Source organism: Colletotrichum siamense, assembly GCF_013390195.1.
Source record: "Colletotrichum siamense strain Cg363 chromosome Unknown KSG_Cg363_contig12, whole genome shotgun sequence".
NCBI classification, from domain to species: Eukaryota; Fungi; Ascomycota; class Sordariomycetes; order Glomerellales; family Glomerellaceae; genus Colletotrichum; species Colletotrichum siamense.
This window is the reverse complement of record NW_023501025.1, coordinates 382283-407659: the sequence shown is the minus strand read 5'-3', so window position 1 is coordinate 407659 and position 25377 is coordinate 382283. Positions and strand designations below refer to the sequence as shown.

General features: G+C 52.0%; 1 protein-coding gene across 1 annotated transcript; it reads right to left on the bottom strand.

Moving 5' to 3' along the window:
* Positions 1–2964: 2964 nt before the first annotated feature.
* On the bottom strand, positions 2965–3465 carry CGCS363_v015053 (Inner nuclear membrane protein SRC1; the record flags this gene model as incomplete). The annotated part of the gene is made up of 1 exon (XM_036646902.1): positions 2965–3465. The coding sequence occupies one exon, from the start codon at positions 3463–3465 to the stop codon at positions 2965–2967; it is 501 nt and encodes a 166-aa protein (XP_036487884.1).
* Positions 3466–25377: the final 21912 nt, after the last annotated feature.

Sequence of the window (25377 nt, the reverse complement as noted above, 5' to 3'; positions counted from 1 at the left end):
CGTAGGAGCGCCCGTATTGCCACCGACGGCCTCGACGCGACTGTGAGGGGAGAAGATTTGGTTGGTCTCGGGGTCTTGAGAGTCTCAGACGAATGCCATCGCATCGCAGATTCCTGCGGCTCGGCCCGGCCTGAGACACTGACGACGATGCGTGATCCATTGGATCTTCATCTGCAATTCCATCATACTGAGCCTCTTTGTCTGAGTGCGGTAGCTGCAATCGCCTTACCTAACGTATCCACAGCTACGTCGACCTGCCCCGGCTGGTCACGCGCCGCTAATTTCAAACCGTAAAGAATATAGTTGCCTCTGCAGAGAGGGTGTTGTAGATATAAAGAAACTCTGGATGAGTACTGGGATGGGAGGAACTCGCTGCTCCCTCTGTGTTCAAATCGCCACTAATGCCGTGGAAGCGTTCCGACTCAAGTATCTGGGTAATTATGGTAGAGGCCGTCGTTGCTGGACCAGTGGAATCGTCACGTTCATTTATTTGGGGAGAAGCCTCACCTCACTGACAACCCTCCATTCTAGTGACAACCCCCGACTCATTGAAAGGACTCTGGCTCATTGAGAAGGGAGGTGTATTGATCTGATGGCCGCGGTACTTTAATTTAGGTCGATGAGAAATCCCGCTGGTAGTCTTGCGTGAAGCGTGTGCTCAAACTGGCTGAAGAGCGAAGCGTCTTCCGTCAGGGAATAAAGAATGGATGTCCAGAGAAGATAGTATGAAAGATCAGCATAAGAAGGAGCTGGCAGGTGGCGATATCAACGCATTTGAACTGTTACTAGCAAGGCGGCTCGTGAACGCCTTGCCATTCCAACTGTCGGTGGTGGTGGCAGCGCAGCAGTCAGTCCGTGAGAGATCACGACCCCACATGACGACAATAGCACTAAATTTTAAAGAGGAATCAGAGCGTCCGTGTAAGCTTTGAGCAAGGGATGCTAGGCTTTCGAACAACGCCAACTTTCGGAAACCAGACGGTTGTAATGAGCTCCGTGGATGACTGGACTTTTGGGCCGAGAACAACTTGTTACTTGATTTTAGAAAGATCGTCGATACCTAAATCACGAGCAACGTAAAATAATGCATATTCTGTTTCAAAACCTCTTTTTCTTCTGCCTTACAGGCGTGATCAGACCAAATCTTTCTGGCCCGTTCATTTGTGTCTAGCCGCGAACAACGCATCCGGCATCTACATCAATTTGTTCCCATTTAGAATTCGTACTTTAGGGTCGTAAAGAAAGCTGATCTCATTTCCCTTGTGATCGGCCAGAACGTCGAGGACAAAAGAGGAGAGGGATGACCGTTATTTCATGCCCCCTCCGTCGGGCACCGATCACGCTACTCACCCAACCGCACCATGATTCTCCGACATTTGGTCATTATCGAATTCGCACGCCCCATAAATATGCATTAGGATATTGACGACGGCGGTATTGCCCAAGCCTGGTATCAAGGCCTGAAAAATGGAAATGCACTTGCTGATATTCTCTTTGGGACGCAGGACGCAAGACTTATCCAGCAAGCTCCCTGTGACCTCCCTAGATGCTTCGAGGACCACGGCTTTCATCCAGATCTCTCAGCTAATGTTGAAACCGATCCCCCTGATTATAGTAAGACCGTGCTAGAAGGCTACTGTCTTTTTGATAAGCATTGTTTGAAGCCCCTCTCGCCGTTCGGCTTCGATCTGTCATACACATAATTGCGATGATCTGACGTGAAGACCGCCGATATCAATTCTCGGTTTTAATGTTCTGCTCCCACCGTGCTAGCCATGATCGTCATTGTTGAACAGTGAGATGAGCAAGAGGTAGATGAAGTGTATGTGGCGGCATCCCCAAGTCAGGGGGCTTGCGGGTCAAAGTCCTCCATGAAGGCACTTGCAGGGCTTTGTAAGACAGCTGAATCAGTGCCAATCGTAAGTCGTACAATGGTATGGAGCTAAATCTGCAGCTTCAGCAGATAAGAGTCCTTTCGAATCGGCACCGTTTCTTCGTAACGTCAAGAAATTGAAGCCCTTCGGGACCCTTGGCGGGTGAATGCCTTTCAATATGAAAGAGCTGACGCCCAAGCTTATGCGCACAGATCGTAGAGTTCCTCCTCATATTCAGAAAGAAGGTCATAGAAATTCTTCTTCAAGCAGAATCGGGCGATTTGGGCAACCTTCAGTGAATGCACGATTCTGACCGAGCAACTTGATATTGTCTGTTCAGTTATCTGCTACAGGGCTCGGGTCACAGCCTCCTCAATGCTCAGCATGAAGCTTCCGGCCAGAGCCTTGGACTATTGCCCACTCTCCAGAATCAAGGATCGAAGCAAGGACAAGCATCGCCCAAAGCCAGTGGGTTTGAGAACGTCTTTCTTCAATCCTTCTCTTGAATTGACCTGCACTCTGTGGAACTCCATCTGCCGATGGTCCAAGAAATCTTCAGCGGCCGTTCACAGGACCTGATGCATTAAATAATTGGACAATTGATTCCATGGACCTTTTGCGTACTCAATGAGCAAAAGCTATTGCTGCGAACGTCGGGCATGCCACTTCATTGAGATTCACTACGATATTCATGGAACAGACTCGGGCACGCAATTATGACGTGTTGAATTGTGTTCAGAGAGATTTATATTGACCCACTATGGACTGCAACATGTCGTTCAAGCGCGCAGCTCATCGCGCGCATTGCTCTTGAGATTCTACCACTGAGCCACGAGTCTGTATGGTTCTCAAGCTGTAATCGTACGTTCACTCCTAAAAAGTCGTTTCGATATCGCGAACACTGCTTGATTACATGATCTAAGCTGCGGAAACATTTGAAAACCACCTGACATGAGACATTCTTGACATCGCACACGACCAAGACTGCAGCATCGTCCAGCAATCAATACCAATCCACAATAACATGATCCAACTCGGGCTGGTTCCTCTGCTGCGATGATGGCGAGATAAGCTGAAGATGCCAAGTCCTTCACGGTCTCATGTCAATGATTCCTTCATCTGTTCTCTTAACTGCGGCCATGGCCTTGATGGTGGCCTCAGCCCGCGGCTTGATGTTGGAAAGGAAGAGCTGAATAAAATCGTTCTTCGTCTGCGCCTTGGCGTATGAAACCTCATGAGCTGCCAAGATATTACGCAGCCTGGCGATAGTGAGGGAGGCCGGATTGAAGTTTGCTTGCAGGTACGAGACGTCGTCGCTCTTGGTGGGAATGTTTCGGAGCGGGTCATAGACCGTCATCATGCCCGAGTTGCTTGCCGCTTTCGTGTCGCCTTTTTCAGTCGATGTTTTTGGCTGTCCTGAAGAGGTCGCGGCCCGTCGGACGCCTTCGTCTTTGGGCGCGCTCATGAAGCCATGAGATGTCGCTATCTGCAGGAGCTCTGCTCTGCGTGCGCGGGCTGGTATGCGAATGGAGGAATCTCGCAAGAACTGACGGATCTGGACAAGGGTCATTGCGTCAAAGTTTGGAGCCATGATGACTGTTGCCTCTGAAACGATTCGTTCTGATGGTGTGTATGCGTGAGATGATCGCGCGAGCAAGGAGTTTGACGACGTGATGTGTGCAGTGGAGACGGATGTTGAAGGGCTCCTTCACGACTGCATGAAGGCGGCGCTTCTTTTCAGGGGCGCTGGCTGATTTTAAGTCCCGCAGTATGGTCGTCTTCCTCATTCGCAGCGAGGTCTACGCCTTTGCAAGCATATTCGACCGCAGGCCCTTCCATCTATCATGTCTCAGTGCTCGGACCTTTTTGCGTTCTGAATATGCACTTGTCCGGCGGTGAGCATATCAGTCAACTTGATGACAAAGATCGGGGCCGATGACATTGACTGGTCACATTCATGATCAAACTTCCCACACCTTCAAGGAGAAGATCAAAGATGGCGCCGCGTAGGTGGCCCACAGAACACGTTACTTCTCACAACAAGAGCACGGTCATTGAGTGGCTTATCTCCGCTTTAGACTTCTAATAGCAGCGCCGTTTGCTAGTCGGCGAGGCTCCATGTTAGTAAGACGTGGGAAACCTCTGAAACCAACCCGGAAGGGCATTTGAGAGGGCAAAGTTCTAGTAACTTTCAAGACCTTTCTAAGTCGTCTTTATGATATATCAAACGGGCATAGTAGACCTAATCTATCGAGATCCGTTGCGTGGTGACCCGGAGTAACGGAGTAAATGGGGAACGTCGATGCCAATCTGAGTCTGATTGCTTCACAGACAAAACATAAAACATTTCATTCGGCCACTTCTGCTTTAAATTTATTACCGGGACCTAATAAAACTTATATCGCATTGGAATTCTGAACATGTGCCCTTCAAAACAGCTGGTCTGGGCCATTTCCAATGCAGTAAACCCTTCGGCAAGGGCTGATCATGTCCAATAGAAGGGAGTTTTGAGTTCCGCAGTGCACCAAAAAGGAACAAGGGCGGTTGCCCCATCGTGCACTCGCCTGTGTGTTTCGGCTTGCTCAATTATAGGTACGCATTGCGCAATGGTACAGCTTTGCACAACATCTAGACCAGAGACGTGTGGACTCTTACTCACAGCTCGTCAACAGCTTTGATCCAGCTACTCTACCGTCGAGTCGCTCGCATGGATAGGGGATGTGGAACTTCTAGCAAAGCCATCTTAATCAAAACAGCCACTCTACACCAAATTCATCGCCGATGGAATAAATGAGCGGTCTGTCTAGAGCTACTCAACCGCCATTGTATTGCGTGCTGGAAACGACGATTTCGGTTGTTTCGTCTCTCGAAGATGGGCTACCAAGCATACGGAGAGTTCAGCCAAAGAAGGCCTACTCGTCGACACGAATCTAAGCTAAGCAACGATACAAACCAGCGCACCTTGTCCTCCCTCGGCATCCACTGCCATCTTCTGGCCGCTGCCAGCGGACTCACGGAAGTCGAGACCGCCACCAACCTATGCGTCAGGTTTGTGGTGTCTACAAAATATCCCAACACACCTGAACTCGCTCGGAGAGCGAGAACTTGGTCATTTAGGAGGGCGTCACCAATTTTCTTAAGTCCGCCAAGGACCCAGCCGTGGGCGCTGCGATGACGAGGTACAAGCAGCTTGTGCGGTCTCAGACGCTGTCGAAGCCCATAATTATTTGTTGTTTCGACGGTGATGTGACTATCTTTTCCCTCTGGCTTTGAAACAGAATCAGGGGCATCGGCTTGGTCTTGCTTCCGAGAACGGGAGCAAGTACGCCGGCGCAGGGCATCTGAATCAATGAGACTGGTGGATAAGAGTAGACTCAAACATTGACGGCCGCCCGTCATTCAAACTCCTAACGCGCAGCTTCCTGCCCTCGTACTCGGTCCCAATAGCCTGTTTGGCGTGATGTGGCGCACAGTGGGACGCTGGCTGTCGTGATATGGAGCTTTCCATCGCGTTCGAGAGTTCATTAACAGAAGTCGGTGAGATTGACGTATTTCTGCTAAAATTTAGCAACAAGCAGTCAACTACGACACTCGCAAGGGGGCAGTACAACTTTTGGGCCTTCTTTTCCGTATAGACTGAGAGTGACCTTACTGTGAAGTTGTTCGACCTGTTGGCGAAGTTCATATCGAATGTTGACTGTGGACCGATGGCTATCTTGGCCCGATCGGGAGCCAGAATGGAAGATTATCGCTGGTGGCTTGTCTCACATTTTTTTTTTGGCTAGGACTGCAGCGCGGAGACAGACAGAAGAGTTGGTAAGCTGAACGCTTCAGATGGAAAAGGATTATCATCATCACGGCTCTAGAGCCGAGTGAACACTCATTGCCGTCAAACACAAACCATCAAACTACAATTTCAGCATATGTGATAAACTTCAACAAAAGTCCAGACCTTTCACAACAGCAGGATCACTCTGCAGACGCTTCATGTTTGTTTCAGTCAGAGGCCCCGGACGTTTCCGGCTTTGCTGCCACATGAAAACCTTGTACATTGTGCTAGATAATGGAATCGCATTATAGAAAGTGATAAGTGCAACTTACTAATGACTGTGCCAAATGGCAACTCAAAGTTCCATGTTTCTGTCCGAGACCGTTGCAGGTCCCTTACGAAACGAGGAAACAAGACGGTGAGGTGGGGCCACTTCAACTCCACACGGCCAACCCGCCCCGTTCGCCGACTCAGAGTGAGGAGTCGGTAGATGGGGACTCGGCCATTGGAGCGCTAGCCCCCGAGGCCCGAACTCACATGAAGCCTAGACCGCGCTCAAGCTGGGATAAGTGAGCCGGCTATATTCAAAGGGGCGCCGCGCAAATGACGAGGCTCACTCTGGTGTGTACGGCTGGTGGCCATGGTTCCCTGGGCATGATGCAGGCTAGAAAGTTAGATCCAAATATCCGACCAAGTTCGAGGTGCAGTCTTACATGGAGGTATGAATCCCACTCCAATCGTGTTGAGCATGTGGCAAGCTCGTTATCTAGTAGGTGCGCTCGCAGGGCAGACGGAGCTACGGGTGTTGCAGGAGGACGTAGTCTGTCGAGGAAGGAAGCGGATGCGGATGCGAATTTCGATACCGATGCCGATGCATAACGATGCCGACGTGTATGCATCAACAGACGTATGATTTGTGATTATTACCCGTCGTTTTAGTCCATCAAGGCAGAGAAGGAACGAGAATCAGGGTCGCATCACCAATGTTGCCGGGGTGTCGTTGGATCGCATGCGGCCTGTCGGGCTTCAAGGGTGTATCAATGCGCGAAGCAATTGACCCAGAACGGCGACTTCGGAGATGAAGAGTGCGGGCAATTGCATGGAGGACGTTCGTCGTGCAATTAGGGAAAGATTGGGTCTTGCTTGAGGACGTCATTGTTGTTCGTCCAGCAGCGTGTGCACGAGATTTCGCGTCTCGTCCATGTTACGCCCTCCACCTGAATATCATGTGGCTGCAGTCACGAGACGTGAGGCCTCGTCCCCACCGCCCACCGAACAAGACACCACGTAACGGAATGTCGTTCGTTCCTTCATAGACTCCCACCGACCGAGACTCGGAATCTCTTCGATAGTCACTGGGTCATGAATCTAGCAGGACCAGGAGTGTGCCTCTTGTCTCATGCCTCTCTCATGTCTCGTCCTCCTCACAAGCCGGTGGAATATTCAGGCGGACCTAAGCATCTTATTGCTTCCCAGTCCCTTCTCATGGTCCTGCGCTGTATTTTATTCTCCTCCTCCGCCTGTATCTCCATGTTTCAGTTCAAACAATCCGCCACCAGCAACAAACAACAAGCAAAGTAAGCCCCTGCTAGTCCTCCACCACCGTGGCCAAGCCTCGCGATATCCCCGACCTTGGCGCCCATCGTATAAGCTGCTCGCCCGAAACCAACGATCGGTCTTCTGCCCAGGCACATGGCACAGGCATTGTGCCTGTGATCCATTTGTTCCATCGAACTCCCCACCCGTCTACAGCCACCTCACAGCTGCGTCGATTGTGTCCGCTGGAAACTGGGCCTTGGCGCCATGTTGGAAGGTCTCGAATCAAAACGGGATTGCACGCGACCGCTTGTTCCTTGGAACGGCCGCAACCTTGGCGGTGCGCGCGAGACATGTTCCTTCCTCACCCTTCATCGATTCCCAGCTTTGTCATTCTTCCCGGTGACGGGGCCGCCGCGCAGCTCGGGATACCTGAATACCATTCCGTATAGCACACCGGAATACTTTTCAACGCATGACATCGAATCGCCATCGTCATCCAGGGACCACAAGCTTGTTTCCGACCAAACAAATAGTGTCCCTCTTGCATCTGTATCAACGATCGGGACCCGTTCATTCGGATTTCCTGTCCTTGCAGACGGCAAATGCTGCAAATACTTTCCTGCCATTTCGACATCCCATGCATCAAGCCTCATCATACCCTCGAAGCTCGACCTGTACACTAGCTCTGCCAGCAGGGCCCCTGTTATCGTGATGTGGCAGCGTGATAAGGTGCGACCAAACAAGACTGATGGAATCATGAAAACACTCGTGGCCTGCCATTTCGATGCACCAATCCTGCGTGAACTGCTACTCGGTGATTCACCCATGCCTCGATTTGCGACTCAGCGAGCCGTCGTTCGAGTCGCTCGCAGGCTCTTTCAGATTTCTGTGGACTTTGATCGAGGGACGCCGAAGGTGGTTGTTTCGCCTCACAACGCAAATATTCGGGCCGGTCAACTCCCGCAAGCCTTGATACGGGACCTTTTCGAAGCGATAAATGCTCACGACAATCTGACGCCTATCCTTTGTTAGTCTGAGGACATCGCCGGCAACAGGACAGACGTGCTGGTTGTTCAACTGGCTGGTCGCTTTCTCGCCAACAGTAGCCCATGTCAAGACCACCAGTGCGGAGACCATGGTAATCGAGATGGAAATGGCGCATAATTCAACGTGTCGCGGAAGCTCTTTTGGAGCGGATTTCTTATGTGGGGCGCAACATGGTGGAGTTTTCGAATCTGCCCTTCTCTATCCCACAGTGAAGAACGACGGCTATCAAGGTTACCTTCTCCCTCTTCAGCCTGGCCTGCGATAAGCAATCTATGCTTATCCGCTTAATGGCATCTTGTCGAAGCTATGAATCAGTCCTATGCGTGCGTCCCTGTCGATAGCCATACACTCGGCATCAGAGAGAGGCCATTGACCAGGCTTTTGCCCGAGTGATTTCTATTCTCCGGGGTTCTGGCCGGCAACTGCCAGCGCCACAGCCAGCGAGGGATTTTGGCGGATATATTGGGAACCAAAGTACGCAAGGCACAGAATGACCGGGAGTCGGTATTTGTTCCGTGACCATCGTCGCCCCCAAACCAGTTGCGACATTGAGCAGATCTTGACCAATATCGCAGAGGGTCCCGCGATATTCTTATCGGGCGCTATGCTGATTTTAGCATTCGAGACTCTGGGAGCCACCCCTCAGAGCCCGGCTTCAACCAGTGAGTTGTCTTTGAGCGGCTGGACGGAGTTCAAGCTTGGTCCAGACATTACTTCCCATCTTTTGCAATGCTTTGGCAAATGGATGTTCTGAAATGTAGCATCACCATAGGAAGCGCCGTTGAGGCGCCATTCATGGATAGACCCAGATTCAGGCTGACTGGTCATCAACGAATCAGATACTTGGTGGCTTGAACTTGGATTAATCAGCTGCTCTTCGCCAGTAGATTACTCTGAGCCCGCAAACCTCTCGCGTTTGGCTTGATAGTAATACCATTGAACCCTATCGTCTGGATGATAGGAATAGGATGTGTTACCGCTACCCCAAGGAAGATCATTTGCGCAAGAGGGTTTTAAGAAGCTGTAAGCGGCTGTATTGGTGAGGGACTCGCAAGCCTTACCATTCTCTGCCAAGATGTCCACGACCACGGCCGAGAGAAACCGTAGGCACCTCAAGAGTTCTCGTAGGACTTGAATAGAATCTCCAATGCCAATTTGAAATATCATGCTTGAATTTCCTGTCATGAATGTGGATTACTGGATTTGTTGTAACGATACGGTGGGTGAACAGCGGATGCTGGAAAAGACATGAGATGTGACACACAGCGACAGCTGTTAGTTGAGGACCATTATTCATAACTCATTTATCGCTTTGCCCAATTTTAGGTTCAACAGTTTCAAAAGCTCTCCTCCAACGCCGGAGGAAGTCCTGAACGACGCCTGCAATGATCTACAGAGTCTTGGCTCAGAACGGGGGACAAATACTGACCGAGTAACGAGCTACGCAATGCCTCTCAACATGTTTGGTTCAGATATGGCGCCAAAAAGAAAAGCAGGCTCTCATGCAGTCGTGGTCCCATGCGGTTTCCGCAATTAGGGCCACCATCCGCAGCAAGTAAGGGAGAATGAATGCGCGTAGGGGTTGTAGCCCCGACGCAGATTCGAACGTAGGTGATCAAGCAGCCTGACAGTTGCATACGTCATGGCAGAGGACAGAGGGTGTCCGTGAAAGGGGAGATACTCCTACACATCTACTTCTAGCCCACTCTCAAGCTACTCGCGCCAAATCACATGGAGTCTTGCCGACAGGTCGTCATAAAATTGTGCAACGTCTGTTCGATACATGTGCTAACCTAAATGCTTCAGGCTTGTCTAGGTGTATTCCGCTCGCAGATGGATTACTTGGAGAACACGCAGTCCTTATCAAAATTCTGTTGGAGGAGGGAACGTGAGATGAAGGGCATTGGAAAAACTGAAGCATGAATGAATTCTCCCCAACCAGACAAAGAAGCGCGACAGGAAAGTGACGATAGACTACAAACAGCTCTATACTTGATGGAACGAGATGTCGTTTCCTCTCAATCCGTCGACATCATTTCCCGTAATGTTTCTCGGCGATCGCTCTGAGTTTTCCTGCACCCTTTCGGCAATCTGTAGTACCGGATTTGCCAACTCGATTTAACTATCCCCAAATTCAGCTAATGGAAAAGCTAAACTTAGCGAATCCTTTGATGGGAAGCTAGACTAAGTATGCTCCCTCGCTCGTCATTTATGGGGCTCTGGGCACAACTGAGCCAAGGACACCATTCGAGTCGAGACCGAGGTGTAAGCTCCAAATCCCGAGACCTTAGATGATGCAGACGCTGACAAGGCCATTGTGGCCAATATACTCGATGATGCTCCGCGCTCTTGTGGACCATCTCGTTGCCCGAGGCTCGCGGCTGCTGGCCAACGGGGCCTTCTCAATTAAACCTGTCTATGCATCGGCCGCGACTCGGCGGTCGACATTTCTTCCCACATTTGGCATGAGGACAGGAAAGCAAAGGGGACTTCATCAATGACGATCTTGGACATGGAATCTGGCTCAAGGTCTTTCGCGTCATGGAAATGTGCTTAGATTTGCTGAAAGCTAGTTTACCTAGTGTCGCGCGGCATGCTTTGATACGTCTCACCAATGCCCAACTCAATAATGACAAAAACGCCTTTATTAGAAAAACCACGGCCATGAAGTATCGCCGCTTGGAAGTTTCTTTCCTGGCGCAGAGGGCCGCCAGGTATTGCTACCGAGGCTCCACAGACGATGTGAATCTCGCTGTCTCCAGGTGTCACTGTGCTGCAGCTAGTTGGCGGTCATGAGTACATCTAGCCATTGCAGTGCGGACACATGGTCCGCTAACAATCAGCGACTGAACTGACCCTAGTTGATGGTCCCACGAGGCCGCACATACGCTTGCCTTCGGCCTGAAAAAGTGTCTGCGTAAGTGTCGTATCAGACTTTGAACGTTTACGAGACAGACAGCTGGACAAAATCCGGACAGCCATTGACCTGATTCTCAACTGGTTAGCCCCTTTATTATCTCCACAGATCCTGTAGAGTATCGCACTAGAGTGAACAATGAGACATGATACTCATCCATTGACAGTCCAAGATTGATGGCACTCTTGGTAAAAATGCTACCCGTCTATCACGTTATTCTACTTCAACGAAGTCAGCACTTGCTACTCGCCACGTATTACACAAAAGAGCATGGATCTTTCCTGGATTGGACCTGTCTCTGCTCACCAGCTCCAAACATATGCCGCATGAGAATTGGGGGTATGGTAGTCGCAGCAATTGCTGTCTCTTCCATGGCACCGTTTATTCGCTTTTCCCGTACATTGATCATGATCTTGGCCACCTATTGCCGTGAACGAATGATCCCATCATGAGTTCGCGGTTGCTGTACCCCGCTTCGGCACATCTTCTGCCTGTGCAGGTTGACGGGGGCCTTGTAGCTTTTGCCATCTCCAGTGTCGGTGCCATAGATTAGTCGCGATCCTGTCACACAGATAGATATGTGAAGGACAGAGGATGCCTCACCACCTTCTTCATCAGGGTCAATCATCATTCCTCTGTCGAAGTTGGGAGCGCGTTCCTTTTCAACGACTGGACAGCGTACGTTCCGTGTATTCACAATGGTGAGTCCGGCCCTGAATCTCGGCTGAAGGCGCAGTAGATAAAAGAAGAACGCAGCAATACACTACATATGCAGCGGAAGGTCCACTTTGTAATGTCACAAGCCTTGTAGTTTGAGGTGTGCCATGAAGTTCCCGATTCTAGCCCACGGGCTAACAGAGGTGGATTAACTCAGTGGGAATGTGATCATCCCGTCAATTCTAGAGTGTCTGAAGTGCTCCATGGAGGTGGATATGTGATAACTCAGCGTGGCAGGACTTGAATTCGCTGGGTGTTCCCAGCCTGTATTGACCAACGGTGACGTCTCGCCGCCGCTTTCTGCACAAGTCATTTCAAGTGACATCAATCCGTCAGAGTATGTGCCTCGTTTCTGCATAATCCACGGACGTCTTTGAGATACTAGAAAGTTCTTGAGAGAAGGAGGTGGGCATTAGAAGGCGTTGCACGGAGCCTCCGATTCGGCCGGCATCCAAGGCTCCGGCCCAGCGCCGGATTCCGTCTTGCATCCGGGGTCAAAGCTTCTGGTGCTGGAATTTCCATCCCAGAACCCCACCAAGTTTCGGCTCCAAAAACCCACAGCTTCGGGGGTGGTCAATCAAATCTCAGCCGTCTCCCATACGGGCAGAAATACTGCGCATGTGGGATGCAAAATGAGGCTGGATCGTAGGCGGGTTGTGAAACCAAATCAAATCGAGATTTGGTTTCCTTCTGTGCGCACTTGGACTTTTGTCAAGGGGAGGCACCAATTATTCCAATGCCAAAGCCGGGGGAGAGTCTGAACAAAGCCGGAATTCGTGCACATGTCACGCCAGATCATGTACCTCTTCTTCTGTCCTACCAACGCCGATTCGAACGCCGTTTGGACGGGCAGGCGGCGACGCAATCTCCATTCCACCCAACCATGACAGCCTTGAGAAGCACCATGCTGTTGGGCCCTGTAGTGTCTGGCCACTTCGCTCGTTCACCTGGAAGAATAATTGTTTGAGGTACACAGTATGTATTCCGTAGCACCTCTGATAGGTGTCCCACAAACCCCACGAAAGTCACGATACCCAGTTCCCCTGTCTTTATACCACCCCAGCCGCTCAAAGGCGAGTCCTCCATGTCCATAATACTACCGATCAACCAGGGATTTTCAAGATAGCATAACCTTTCAATCTGCTGGCCGAGAATGGTAAGAAGTAGGGATCCTGACGTGTTCGGAGATCAGTGCAGTGATCTGAGCGTCGCAAGCCGGGGTCGAGCCATCAGGCATAACTTTGAAGGTTTGGACAAGACGTTTGCCGTAAGAAAGAACGTTAGAAAGGAAGAAGGATTGCCGTAAGCAGGCGTCAGCGGCACCACTGAGAAGAAGCATAGGGGGCTGTTGATTGTTCGGAGTATTTGTATTGCAATCACAAAGACAATTAGATCACGGACCCTGCCAATAATCGCGTCAATCCCAATATTTTGGTCTTCAAGGTGACGTGACGAAAAAGCACTAACCTAAGTCCCCTCGCGGTGATAGTGATCGTAGCTGTAACATTTCAATTTCCCTCCTCTGAATGATTCTCTCTCTGCGGCTAGCACCGTGAGAGGACACAAATTACCAACGCCATCACCACTGAACTGAAGAAGCATGGTGACTGTGACAATTCTATTACTCGAAAGTGCGGCGCAGCTTCTGCCGATTGTTTCCATTGGAACAAAATGAGCTCAAACACCCAGAAATGGATGCCACAAGTTCAAGTGCATCTCCACGGAAACGGAGGGATTGTCAGCTTTTCTTCAGATTCCTCAATAATGACGTTAAACTGGCGATCAGCTAGTTGAATTCAAGCTTCGACTCCCTCTTTTCCGGAGTTTAGGAAGTAACTTGCCCATAATCAGACTCACCAAGTGTCGATGCGACTGAATCAGGTCTCTCGGTTCAAATCTAATTTGAAGCTGTTAATACGAGCTCGGTGGGGGTTTTAGCACGCTCCCAGGTTCCTCGACAGCGTACGGCGTTCCCCGATCCCCCCACGACAACCAATATGCCAGCTACGGTCCCCAGATATACCTGCAGTCGCGAACGGGTGCCTGTAGCAACAAGTGAAGCCCAACGTCCCCAGCAAGGCCCCAGAGCCAAAGGTAGCAGTCCGGGTCAACGTTGGTGTTGTTCCGGGCCCAAGCCTGTATCTACAACCTCCATGATGCTGGGGCTGTCACAAACTCAACCGTCCCTGCTAGCTCGCGAACTACCATCACCGTCAAACCGAAGGATGTTACGACCAACATCCTTTTTCTGTGCCCATTGGACTAGCCTTTGAGATATCATGTGGTTATGCATCGGGACATCAAGTTCATGAGCTTCTGAAACGCTCCTAACACTACCAATGGCTGGATTTCCAAAGGGGGGACTGCCAGCACGAGGCGGTCGTCGCCGAGAATCAGCAATGCAGCTCTACCCAAACGGGTGGCGTGCCGTCTAAGAATTGCCTCTCGAAGTATTCCTGGACAGTTTAGTGTGAAACAATGAGGCGTGCCTTTCGGTTGGGGAGCTCTTGAATGTTGTCCACTGTATATCATTGTCAACAATCCACTCAACGCCAACGCCAGCTTACTCAGTGTTCGCACAGTCAGTCCACGATCCGACATGACCACAAGAAGAACTAGCACGAGGACATATACCACTCCCATCTAGGTATCGTTCGGCTCCTTCCCCTCATCCTGGCCTGGCCTCTTTGCTGTGATCGCCATGCCCGCTGGCGACGTCCAGTCTTGGCTCGGTATTCCTAATCTTGATCGGACATGTCTCCCGTGCGCTGCTTAGGGCTTGATCATTCGCGCTGACAGGGGAAAGGGCGTAGACAGAGATTGTGTAGGCGTGGCAAAGGTGCATATACTCAAAGCGCTGTGAGAACGGGTGTTATGCCGTCGGCTGCTCTCGACGAGGATCGTTTGCGGTGGCTCGCTTGCTCAGCATACGGTGTTTCGGATTCCCGATCCGACATGGCGAGAGGAAGCGTGGGGGCATGTTCGTCTTGGGCCGACGATAATCTAGGTTGGTTGTGGATGGTGTTGTAGGCTGTCATGGCCGTGGCTTGGATCTAGCGGTTCCCAGCGGGAGCTTTTGGGCAAGGGACCAGCTGTGGCCAATGAGATGCAGTTGTCTGCTAGCAACATCCGTCCAAAGCCTCTTTCTCTCCCGGTCCCTTCCAAGAGATCTGCTCCTTCATCCGACAGTCCCGGATCACGGTGCACCTGCGTAGCCTCGGCTGGTGGCTGAAGCTTCGTACCTAAGGGATGTTAGTTACCACGGACATGGTCGCTACCATGGACAGGTTGCTGCTGGGACTCGCTGCAAGGGCGCCGAGTCGCCGCGATAGTGGCTGCCATACTGATGCAGTGCACTGTGGGATCGTTGGGTGGGGTCGCTGCGACGCACTGAAGTCCACGCCGCCGCTTTCGTGGGGTTCTGCTTTGGCTTCCAGGTTCGCAGCAACACCGTCAAAGACCTGAGTGGTACCGATAGCGGCAACTTAGGGACGACTGCGTCCAATCAGTGGGTAGCTAAAGAATTAAAAAGGAAGTTAGCAGGGGGGGCGAGTGCACAACCTTCGCCCAGCCTCATTTTTCGAGTTGCTTACGTAATTCGAGCTTCTTATTTTTTGGCCTGCTTACATAATTCGACCTCTTCATTCTTCGACCTTCTCATCTTTCGACCTGCGCATTCTTCGGCCTTCTCATTATTTGACCTGCTCATTCTTCGACCTACTCATTCTTCGACCTTCTCATTCTTCGACCTTCTCATTCTTCGACCTTCTCATTCTTCGACCTTCTTATTCTTCGACCTTCTCATTCTTCGACCTTCTCATTCTTCGACCTTCTCATTCTTCGACCTTCTCATTCTTCGACCTTCTCATTCTTCGACCTTCTCATTCTTCGACCTTCTCATTCTTCGACCTTCTCATTCTTCGACCTTCTCATTCTTCGACCTTCTCATTATTTGACCTGCTTATTATTCAGCATAGTGAAGAATATTAGGTAACGGAACCTACCTTACGCACGGATTCCAGGCCTTTCAGTCCGTCGCCTCCGAAAGCATCCGTTCTACTCTAACGCGACATCGACGACTACCAAGGCCTCCACCCAAAGCCTTCGCGACGCCCGTCAGCGATAATCCATCCGCCGATTCAACGAGAGCCCCTGTTGGGCAGCATGGCGAGCAGCAGCAGCGCATAGCCTCGCTGGTCAGGCCACGAACTCTCCCCTCGGCCCCCTCATGCCTTACCTGATGGAGCGACGGCGAGACCATCGCACATTTAATGAATGAGATGGAGAGGAACACGACGGAGTAAATGAGAAAAGAAATACAGGACGATGAGGCGGGCTGCGATGTTGGTGCTGTCGATAGAGGTTGGGCAGAAGGTGAGATGTTGAATGGGAGCTGGCATAGTGCAAATGAAGTGCCTCGCCGCCAGCATCCTGTTCTAGCCGACCGTCTGAAACACAAGTATGGAAGTCAGGTAACATGGGGTGATCTCTTCAATCGAGTACTTTCGTTTCAGGGATCTTGCTTCCGCAAGTGTTGTTCATCTTCACCCGGATGGGCTCAGCACCCCCCAGTCACCATCCACAGGGCATCCAGGTACCAGACCCAAAAGCTCCCACTGCTGTGGGAGTTTTTCGACATCTTCCTTATGTCATCGTTCGAAAACTCCCACTCCCACTCCCACTCCCAAATACACTTTAGTGGCGACAGATTCCCTGCTCGTGACTTTTGCTTGACAGGCATTCCAAATAACCTCTCCTCGACTTATTTCTACTATCGAACCATTACCACAGCTTGGGTCAACCTTCCTGGCTTTGCTGTTCTATCTAATGGTGAGCTGCGCCGCAGGAAGCATCTTTCACCTATCACACCCTCGAACCTCCCGAAAAGTTGAGACGCAAGGCAAGGACGCTTCGATGCATTCGCTTTTCATGCAGCTGCCCATGAGCGAGGCCTTGAAGCTTGACGCTTATTACTTCAGAAGCGGTGGTGCAGTGGATGAGAAGGGTGGGGAATGCTGTGGATGAATTACATCTGTTGTTGGGCATTTCTTTGTCACAGAGCCAGCCTTTCACATCACGTCTTCCACCTGGCTATTCTCGAACATCATTTCCCCACAGCCTCTGTGAACAATCAGGCTGCTGGTTGACGGCCTGACTGGATGTCACGTCCTTGATTCAGACACTTGTTTCGAGGGGACCGTGATGACAGCGAAGCAGCGAGGACGTGGACGAAACACTGGAGTTTGCAAAATAATCTGGGTCAACGTGCATGGAGTGCCAGGGTGTACCATGGCCCACTTGAAAAGCAGTGGTAGCGACTCCACTGGCAGCGACTCCACTGCACTGGGCTGCACTGGCAGCGACTCCACTGCACTGGGCTGCACTGGCAGCGACTCCACTGCACTGGGCTGCACTGGCAGCGACTCCATTAGCAGCCCGCGCCTCCATTGGCAGCGACTCCATTGGCAGCGACTCCATTGGCAGCGACTTCAGTTACAAGGGCACGGCACTGGAATCCTCCAGGTGGAGCGACATCGCCCGACTACCCGGCAGCAATCCTTGTGGATGCACACCGGGCACTCTCTATGCAAAGCCAGCGTCCGATACCGTATGCTGCTCGCGCCTGTGGCACGTCACACCGCAAGTCAAATCCCATCAATCCTCGTCGCAAGCCGTATCGAATGAGAATGCCGGCTTTTGACGTGTCAGAGTTCCCTCCCGGAGACGAGTTTAAGCGCGCTAGATCCAGGGTCTGTTACCGCAAGATCTAACCTGACACCTCCCCTATCCCAACTAGGTACGAACAGCTTTTGTCAAGAGCGCCACGCAAAGCTCTCATGGCCGTGTTCCTTTGTCTCTTTCATCTCAACGTTATCCTTTATTACCGGCCATATCGATAATCTACGGACACGGCGGCAGCATCTCCAAGCGATGCGGATGCGGAGCCTACTACCCAGGCCGGCCGCAGACGAGAATCCGAAGCCAGCACGAGGTGGGAACCCAAGCAAGCGCAAGGAAGCAGAACCCAGCCCCGAGTGAGAACGCTGGGACCAACAGAGAGAGCATCGCCTTCGCCGACAGCGATCTTACTTCCCCAACGAACAATCTCATCCACCCTGAGTTGCCCCAAAGGAAGGAATGCGCTGCATGAAATTAATTTTTAGGAATCGTTGTGGGTCGGACGGTGCTGCTTGCTGTCCCAAACTGCAAGGCCCGGGTGTGCCTGTCAACGACATGAAACCAACGAAAAGCAGTTTGCTGCTGGGACTAGGACGCGTTTTGGCTGCTGGACAAGGTCTCACTTTCTTTGCTGTTTGCTTCTAGCTCAGCAGCAGGTTTATGGTGCGGTTCAACAAACTGGAGTCCACCCTGGGGACTTGGCGTTCGAGAGCACGCCTTGGTCGCAGCCTCTCACATGTGTACCACATTGGGTTGCTGAATTCAAAGAACCCTGCTCAACAATGCCGCGTCCTTGGCCCACGGATGAACCACCTTCAACAATAGCAACTTGGGTGCTCGACAAATGGCTGTGGCAATGTCTCGTGGACTTGGATGCAGGCTGCGGCATCATGAGCACTGCATCCTGATACTTATCTGCACTAACAGCACGGATTGAGAATGCCAGCGCAAGCTGGGCGAATTGATTTGCGTGCAAGAGGGATGATTAACCTGTGCAGGGCCACGGATAATGCATTGGAAGCTGGCTGCCCACGACAATTCTTCCTCGACGGCAACTTTGTCCAGCCCTACCTCAGCCCTACAAGACACTTCATGATCTAACCGCTTGTCTTCCAGATCGAACATTACCTGCCCTACACAACAGTGCTCTTTCCGTATCATCGTCTAAAAGCCATTCCTCCGCTTCAGCAGCATACCATGTGAGCCCATTCCGGCAACGATATGGTGAAGAGGCAATCGAGTACTGCGCATCGCCACGGCCGTCACCGAACTTCTTGCCAACGGTAACCAGAGCCCTCCGTACGATGACAAACTCCTTTCCGCCGAACTTGATCCCGTCTTCCACGAAATTTCCGTGAATCTCAACCTCACAAAACGTCAGACTCTCGGTTTTCACGAATTCGAATCCTTCCCCTTGCCAACACAAACATGGCTCAAGCCACCGTTGGGGGCCTGAGGCAATGGCTGCAGTCATTTTAATCACGTCTCTCCCTTAAAGCTAAGCTATCTTCATCAAAAAGGGTTGATGCTTTCTGGGCACAAACCTCTTCAGCAGCCATCTACCCAGATCGCATGCCGATTGCACCGAGCACCGATTGCACCGAGCACGAAGTGCAATCAATTATTACACCAGTCACTAGCCAGTCCTCCGGCTTCAACGATCCTTCAATGCCCGCTTCTAGATACCGCGTCGTTGAGGACGCCTGCCAAAAGGATACACCATTTCGTACCGACATATCCTCGATTACCAGGCGATATCGAAAATCACCTTCTCTCGCATGATCCATGGTATTGGGGTCCCTCGGGGTCCCTCGCGCCGAAGAGATGCGCACCTCTTTGGGTGGTTCCTGCGGCTCACAGCCTGGAACGAGGGTAAAGTGGTCGTCGACGGGGTCCGTCTCCTCGAATTGACTGAGGAGCATGCTGCTGTCGAGGAAATAGATGTTGTGGTCTTCAGATCCACTTTGATTGAATGTCGCGCCCCAGCTACTGGTCTAAGGAAATCGGGTGCTTCGTACTCGAAAGCTTGACCCATGACCGTCGTTGTCCAGCTGAAGGTTCGTTCATGGGTGAGGTGGTGATGGCCACAATGATCGCTTTAACACGGAGGTAGACCCCATCCGTCCTGTCAGGGTTTGTGGCTTCGCTGCAACGTTTAGCCGTCGGCTCATTTTCGGGTACCCTCCCACATCTCGCAGATGTTTCATGTGCTTTGCACAAACAGCCACGAGCCTTACGCGGCTGCGGCTTTCCTTTCTTTTCTTGGCTCGTGTCTGGCGTCAAATTCACCCAATGAAACTTTCCAGGCAGTCAAAAAAGTGCGCCTCCAGGCGGCAAACTGCGGAAAAATTAGAAGGGAAGAAGGTGCTTCTCCGCGACTCGGAACCCCAATGTGTGCACAATATGTAACTCTGAGCTTTTGCAACCAGACAGTCGAAAACACAGACTGCAGTTAGCCCAAAAGCCGCAGGCTCGGTAATAAATATGGGCCAGGGGGATGCGGAACACCACCACCTGTGTGGCATTCGGAACTCATCGAATGTCACCCGAGTCCTGACAGCCAGAGGACGACAGACGTTTGGCTCACGCACCATTAGCCCCCGCGTCGGCACGGCTGAAACCAAAATTCCCATCAAACCCCGTTCTCTACCTGTCGTCTTGGCGTCGCCTCTGTCTGATTTTGCATGCGCGTCCGCATACTCAGCTCCAACGGCCATCTCGGGTCATGCGTGATGAGCCGCCTGTCAAAACAATCAATATTGGCATCCAGCAGTGGAGCCCTATCCGCAGCCTCCCACTTCCAGGGGAAATAGCTGCTTTCTAAGCTCAATTCGAGTCTCTTCCTGGCAAGCCATGTTCAATGTCTGCCAATAAGGCATTCTGGACTCGGTAAGCAGGTTGCTGAGTTCAAGAGCCTAGTGGCGACGCTGGCAGGGGAATGGGCACTCTGGAAGATGAGCACCAGGTTTCGTATGCGGCGGCAGACAAGTAGAGTCGTTTCTGTTGCAGCCACTTTCCCAGGCGGCATTGGTACGTGCTTCCATCGGAAGGCGGAATCAAAACCAAGTTCGTTGCCGCTCATTAACAGTAATTGCACAAGCAGATCAGTAAATTTAACCGATTATGCAAGTCATTCCCAAGCGATTCTCAGCAGAATGCCGAGGGTCTGGACGTGAATATTCGCAAGACCTTCATGAGTAAGTATCCTGCTCTCTATAGTGCTATATGCGGGTGATGCATTCATTAGGGGGTGTGGATCTGATGGAGCAGGGGACTGAAGGCGACGAAAGAAAAGAGGAGATTGAAAGCATTGCAGACACTAAAGCAGTGATACAAGTGATGGAGATTAAAGTAGATGATGGAGTGGTTGTTGACGTGGAACAAATAGAGCATATCTTGGGTATGATCATTGGAAGTAGCAAAGAAGCAACAGAAAGCTTCCAAGGCCCCGCGCAGGGGCTGCTGTGTCCCTCACACAGTCCAAATTTCCCCTTTCTTCACCGAGCCCTGACCGGTGTAGTGGCCATTGATTCCGCTTTGTTTGAAACTGATCTAATCATTGCATCGTCGTTGCAGAGGGAAGAGCGGCATTGTGTCGACGAGCACTAATTGCAACTAATAGAATGACCTTGGCTGACGACGCAATGCCTACGATGCAGCACCCTCATTCCCAAGCCCAACCTTGAGTCTTCCAGTAGCGGCGGTGGCAAGCGCGCAAAGCAGCCTACCGTTAAGCTTGATTCAAAACATCGAAATTGGGTCCAAGTCTTCTGGAACATGGCCTGTTCAGCGGGACTTCCACTCGACCTAGAAGCCCCCTGCTATCGATACGGCTGGCTTCATTCCCGGTAGTAACCGGAAAGGGCACCAGTGGCATTATCTTTGTTGCCTTCCGTCCCTCAATGGCGACTGTGCCTCCTGATTCGATCCCACCCACAGTAAGGACACGAAGTTAACGCTGCCGCCGAGAATGAAGCCGAAGCCGACTCGACGCCGTAGCCGGGTACAAGGATGATGACGAGGACGAAATGACAGAAGATTTGACGCGCACCAATCAGCCATAATCCTTGTGAGATGGCTTAGTCCGCAGGTTGCCTGTGCCTCCGTCCGATTCCTTTTCCTCGCCAACGCCGTCATCCACTTCTTGCTCCCCCGCCCCCCTGCCAATGCAGTCCCATGTAGGCTACATTGACTACCTCGACATAATCGCCAACGATTACCCCGCCCTGTCGCTTGCAGCCAGCGATCCTCTCAACAACAGAACTCTGAACTGGCTGCCGGGCCGGGCCCATTGCGGACCAGCTGACGAGGGAGGTGGGCACGAGCTGCCTCGCCATGTCTGCGATGCAGAGGTATGGAGGCCGGCTGTCAGGGTTCACGTCCCTCCAAGATGCAGACAACACACTCGCAGCCACGCGAGGATGCAACGAGCAAGAGTCTGTGAGGTCCTGAACCCCCTTTGTCATGACCACCGTATCAAGCCTCCTGTCATATCTCTTGCCATCTCCCTTGGTATCCTCTGAATTTGCCCGAAGATGCAGGCCCCTGGTGGCGTTCGCAGCGTCAAGAGCACTCAGAAGGAGTCGGCAGATCCATTGGTCCGCGGAATTCTTTGTCTTGCATTGTGCGAGAGTGGGAAAACATGCGTGATCACAGGGCGGTTCCGTATGCGCAGGGTCTGGAGAATCCAGCGTCAACAAGCTCGACCAGCATTGAGAAGGCGGACGGCAATCCTTGAATATAAGTCCGTCCGCTACTCTGATTGGCCTTCTCACCCCTGCAGCACATAAAAGAAGACCAGATCCAATGCTCTGGCTTTCTTTTACCCCCATTAGCAACAATATGATTGTGATTGTCGCGTGACCCACAAAGTCTCGACCGCTTATATTCCCCCTCGCCACCTTTCCGGCACTGGTTGCCGATGCAGTCCAGAAACCCGCCTTTGCCTGTGTTCACGTCGAACACCTAGAGAAGGGGCCCACCAACCTCGTCTCTAGGACATCCACATTCCCAACGATCACCGCGCAACTCGCCGCCGCAGTAAAGGCGGTATTCAGGCAGCATCTTCTTAGCAATGCTATGAGGGGTGCCTGCCGGGTCAGGTGAGGTGGTGCTTTGAGGACGGGGCTGGAACCCAGAACAAAGCTTCGCAGGTGAGGAACAGGCCAAGGCGGGTATTTGAGGCCGAAAGGCTCCGGGACAGCCCATACCGGAGCAGCCTGTGAATGAGAATGTGCGGAAGTTGGTCAGGAAATTGAAGGACGTAAAGGGAGGAGGCAGGCAGGAACATAAGATGTCACACACCAGAAGTCATGTTGGAAGAACTGTGATACATGTGCACAAGACCAACACAAGGTCAGGTCAAATCCACGCCATAGCAAGAGTACCGTCTTCCTAATCAACCCTTGTTAGACTGCAGACATATGCACAACCACAGAACTTTTTCCAGACGCATCTAAGCACAGGCGACCCACGAGAACGCGCCGCACACTCACACCGGGATACTAGCCTTTGTCAATAACTGGCCCTTTCGCTTGGAGGCAATATGCCTACTCAGCCTGTCAAGCTGACTCGGGCCACACGTCCGTCGGGAAGCGCGCCGAGATTCGTGAACAGGCGCCGCCTGTGCCAGGTCACTCTTGAAAGCCTGGATCGGAGGCCCAGGATCAGAGGCGCATGCCCAAAGATGAAGACGGGAATGATGGGAGTATCAGGCCGTCGTCGCCACTAGAGGAACCCCTTCGAAACTTTCTTCTGCCTTGGCCGCGATTGGTGGTGCATGGATCCAAGGATTGGACGGACGTGCCGCAGCGCTTCGGCTGTCGAAGGTTGGCACATCTGCTTGGCCGCGTATTGGAGTGTCCAAGCGATACAAGAAGTCGCGGGCAGTTTAGTTGATGCTTTCGGGTGAGTCTAGCGAGGGAGCTTCTTGGCTTCACGAGTCAGTGGGTTGGGAACGGAAGGAGGAAAGGATAACGAACCAGACAAGATGGCTAACACATCGTAAGTGATCTAGCGCCATAGAGGCATGTTCCTCGAAGACACCGAGCTGTGTGCCGTCCAACATGGAAGCCAATTGGTCCTGCGTCCAACCAAGCCCCCCTAGATTCCATGTGTTCCAACGAGCGCGCAGCGGAGAAGAGAAGCAAGATGGCTGTCAGGTAGAATACACAGCCGAAAGAGCTCTCATGCATTGGCTCAGCATTCAGCAACGCCGAGGTGAACGAGCGAGGCGGAATCAGACGGACAGGAGTTCTTTGAGGACAGTGGGGGAGCAATGCCCAAGCTCACTTCAAACTCCGAAGGAAGCTCAATGCCGATGGGGCAGGGAACAAGTCTGGGCTTGCAGGCGGCAAAATTCCTTGGCAAACAGAGACGACCGACAAGTCCTGGAGTCGGAGTGTAGGCGGCTTCGAGAGAGACATGTGGGGATGAAGAGATTGGCTAGGTTTGATGATGGACGAGCGGAGGTGAAGGGCAGCAGAGTCTGCATTGGCTTTGGTGCTGGTGTTGAGGCTGGTGTCGGTGTCGGTGCCGGTTGCAGGGGACGGGCCGCCTTCGGTTTTCGCGGGCTCGGTGGGCTCTGTTGGTGTGGTGACGGGCGGCAGACATTCGGCAAAAAGAAAATTAGACGTAGCAGTACGCTATTCGATGTCATATGGGCCTTGGCGGACTTGAAATGGGTCTTGTTGAGGGCCGCTCGTGGGTTGAGCCGACGCTCTAGTCATTGGAATTTGTGGCCGAACAGACGCGACGCAACGGAGCCCAAGGCCAGTTGGAAAGTACTGCTTTCGAGCGATGAATGGTTAGATCGAGTTTGACGCCATTCAGATGACTTCTTACCTTGAACAGGTACTTGACTTTTTCAAATGCTGGTCGCGATGGTCGAGGACCAGCAAACCCGAGCGAAAAGTTGAAGGCGACGAAGATGACGGGAAGCTGGCCATGCGACGTTGCCAGAGCTTGCGGGCTCACCACCTCGCTCTGCTGATCCCCTTGCACCCTCTGAACTCCAAGCTTCTGTGAAGCGAGACAGGGCCCCGGCCTTGTTGGAGCCGGTGCGAGGGGGTGGTTCGAGGCAGGAACTACCTGATAAATTCAGGCCTGCAGTCGGCAGGTGGTACCTACCTAAGGTAAGGTACCTTAAGGTAAGTCACAACGTCGGCTCGCCCCTTGGTGCGCTGCATTACGTCATCAGCCAACAGCGCTCAAAAGCTACCACTGCCGTGGGAGCTTCGGACAAAGGGTCGTGGAACAACACCAATAAAACAGCCTGACACTACCTTAAGCCATGGGTTGTTCTTACTGAGACCCGATCCTTGCAACATCATTCCCAGTGGACTTTTAACTTGGAAGCCTGTTCCACATCCCTCGGGTTCGCATTGCGGACATGGGTAGGCCCAGCACTTCCATTTTTGGTGCATGGGATCCGATCTCAACCTACCTTAAGGTAGAGGGCAGGTCCAGGTTGTCAGGTTACTGCAATCTGTGGGTTGGGCAGTCGCGCTGGGCTTGAACCCACCGCCAGCCCAGCCCAGTCACCATCGGGCAAGAGGCGTCTCAGCTCGCGTCACATTCAGCAGACGACTCCCGTCTTTCCGCAAAGGATTCCCATCGGGTCGCCCCTTCCTCCAACAGTCAAGTCTCCCAATCTTCCCCTCAAACAAACAACTACACAACCACACTGCCCGCCGTCCGTCGACCGTCGACCGTCGACCGTCCATCCGCATCTCCTCTCTCTAACCTTGAGCAACCGACCTACCTAAGCTAAATCCTACGATTTTTTGGTCTTTTTTCATCTTCTCCATTAGGCAGGTCTGCATAAAGCTTCAACC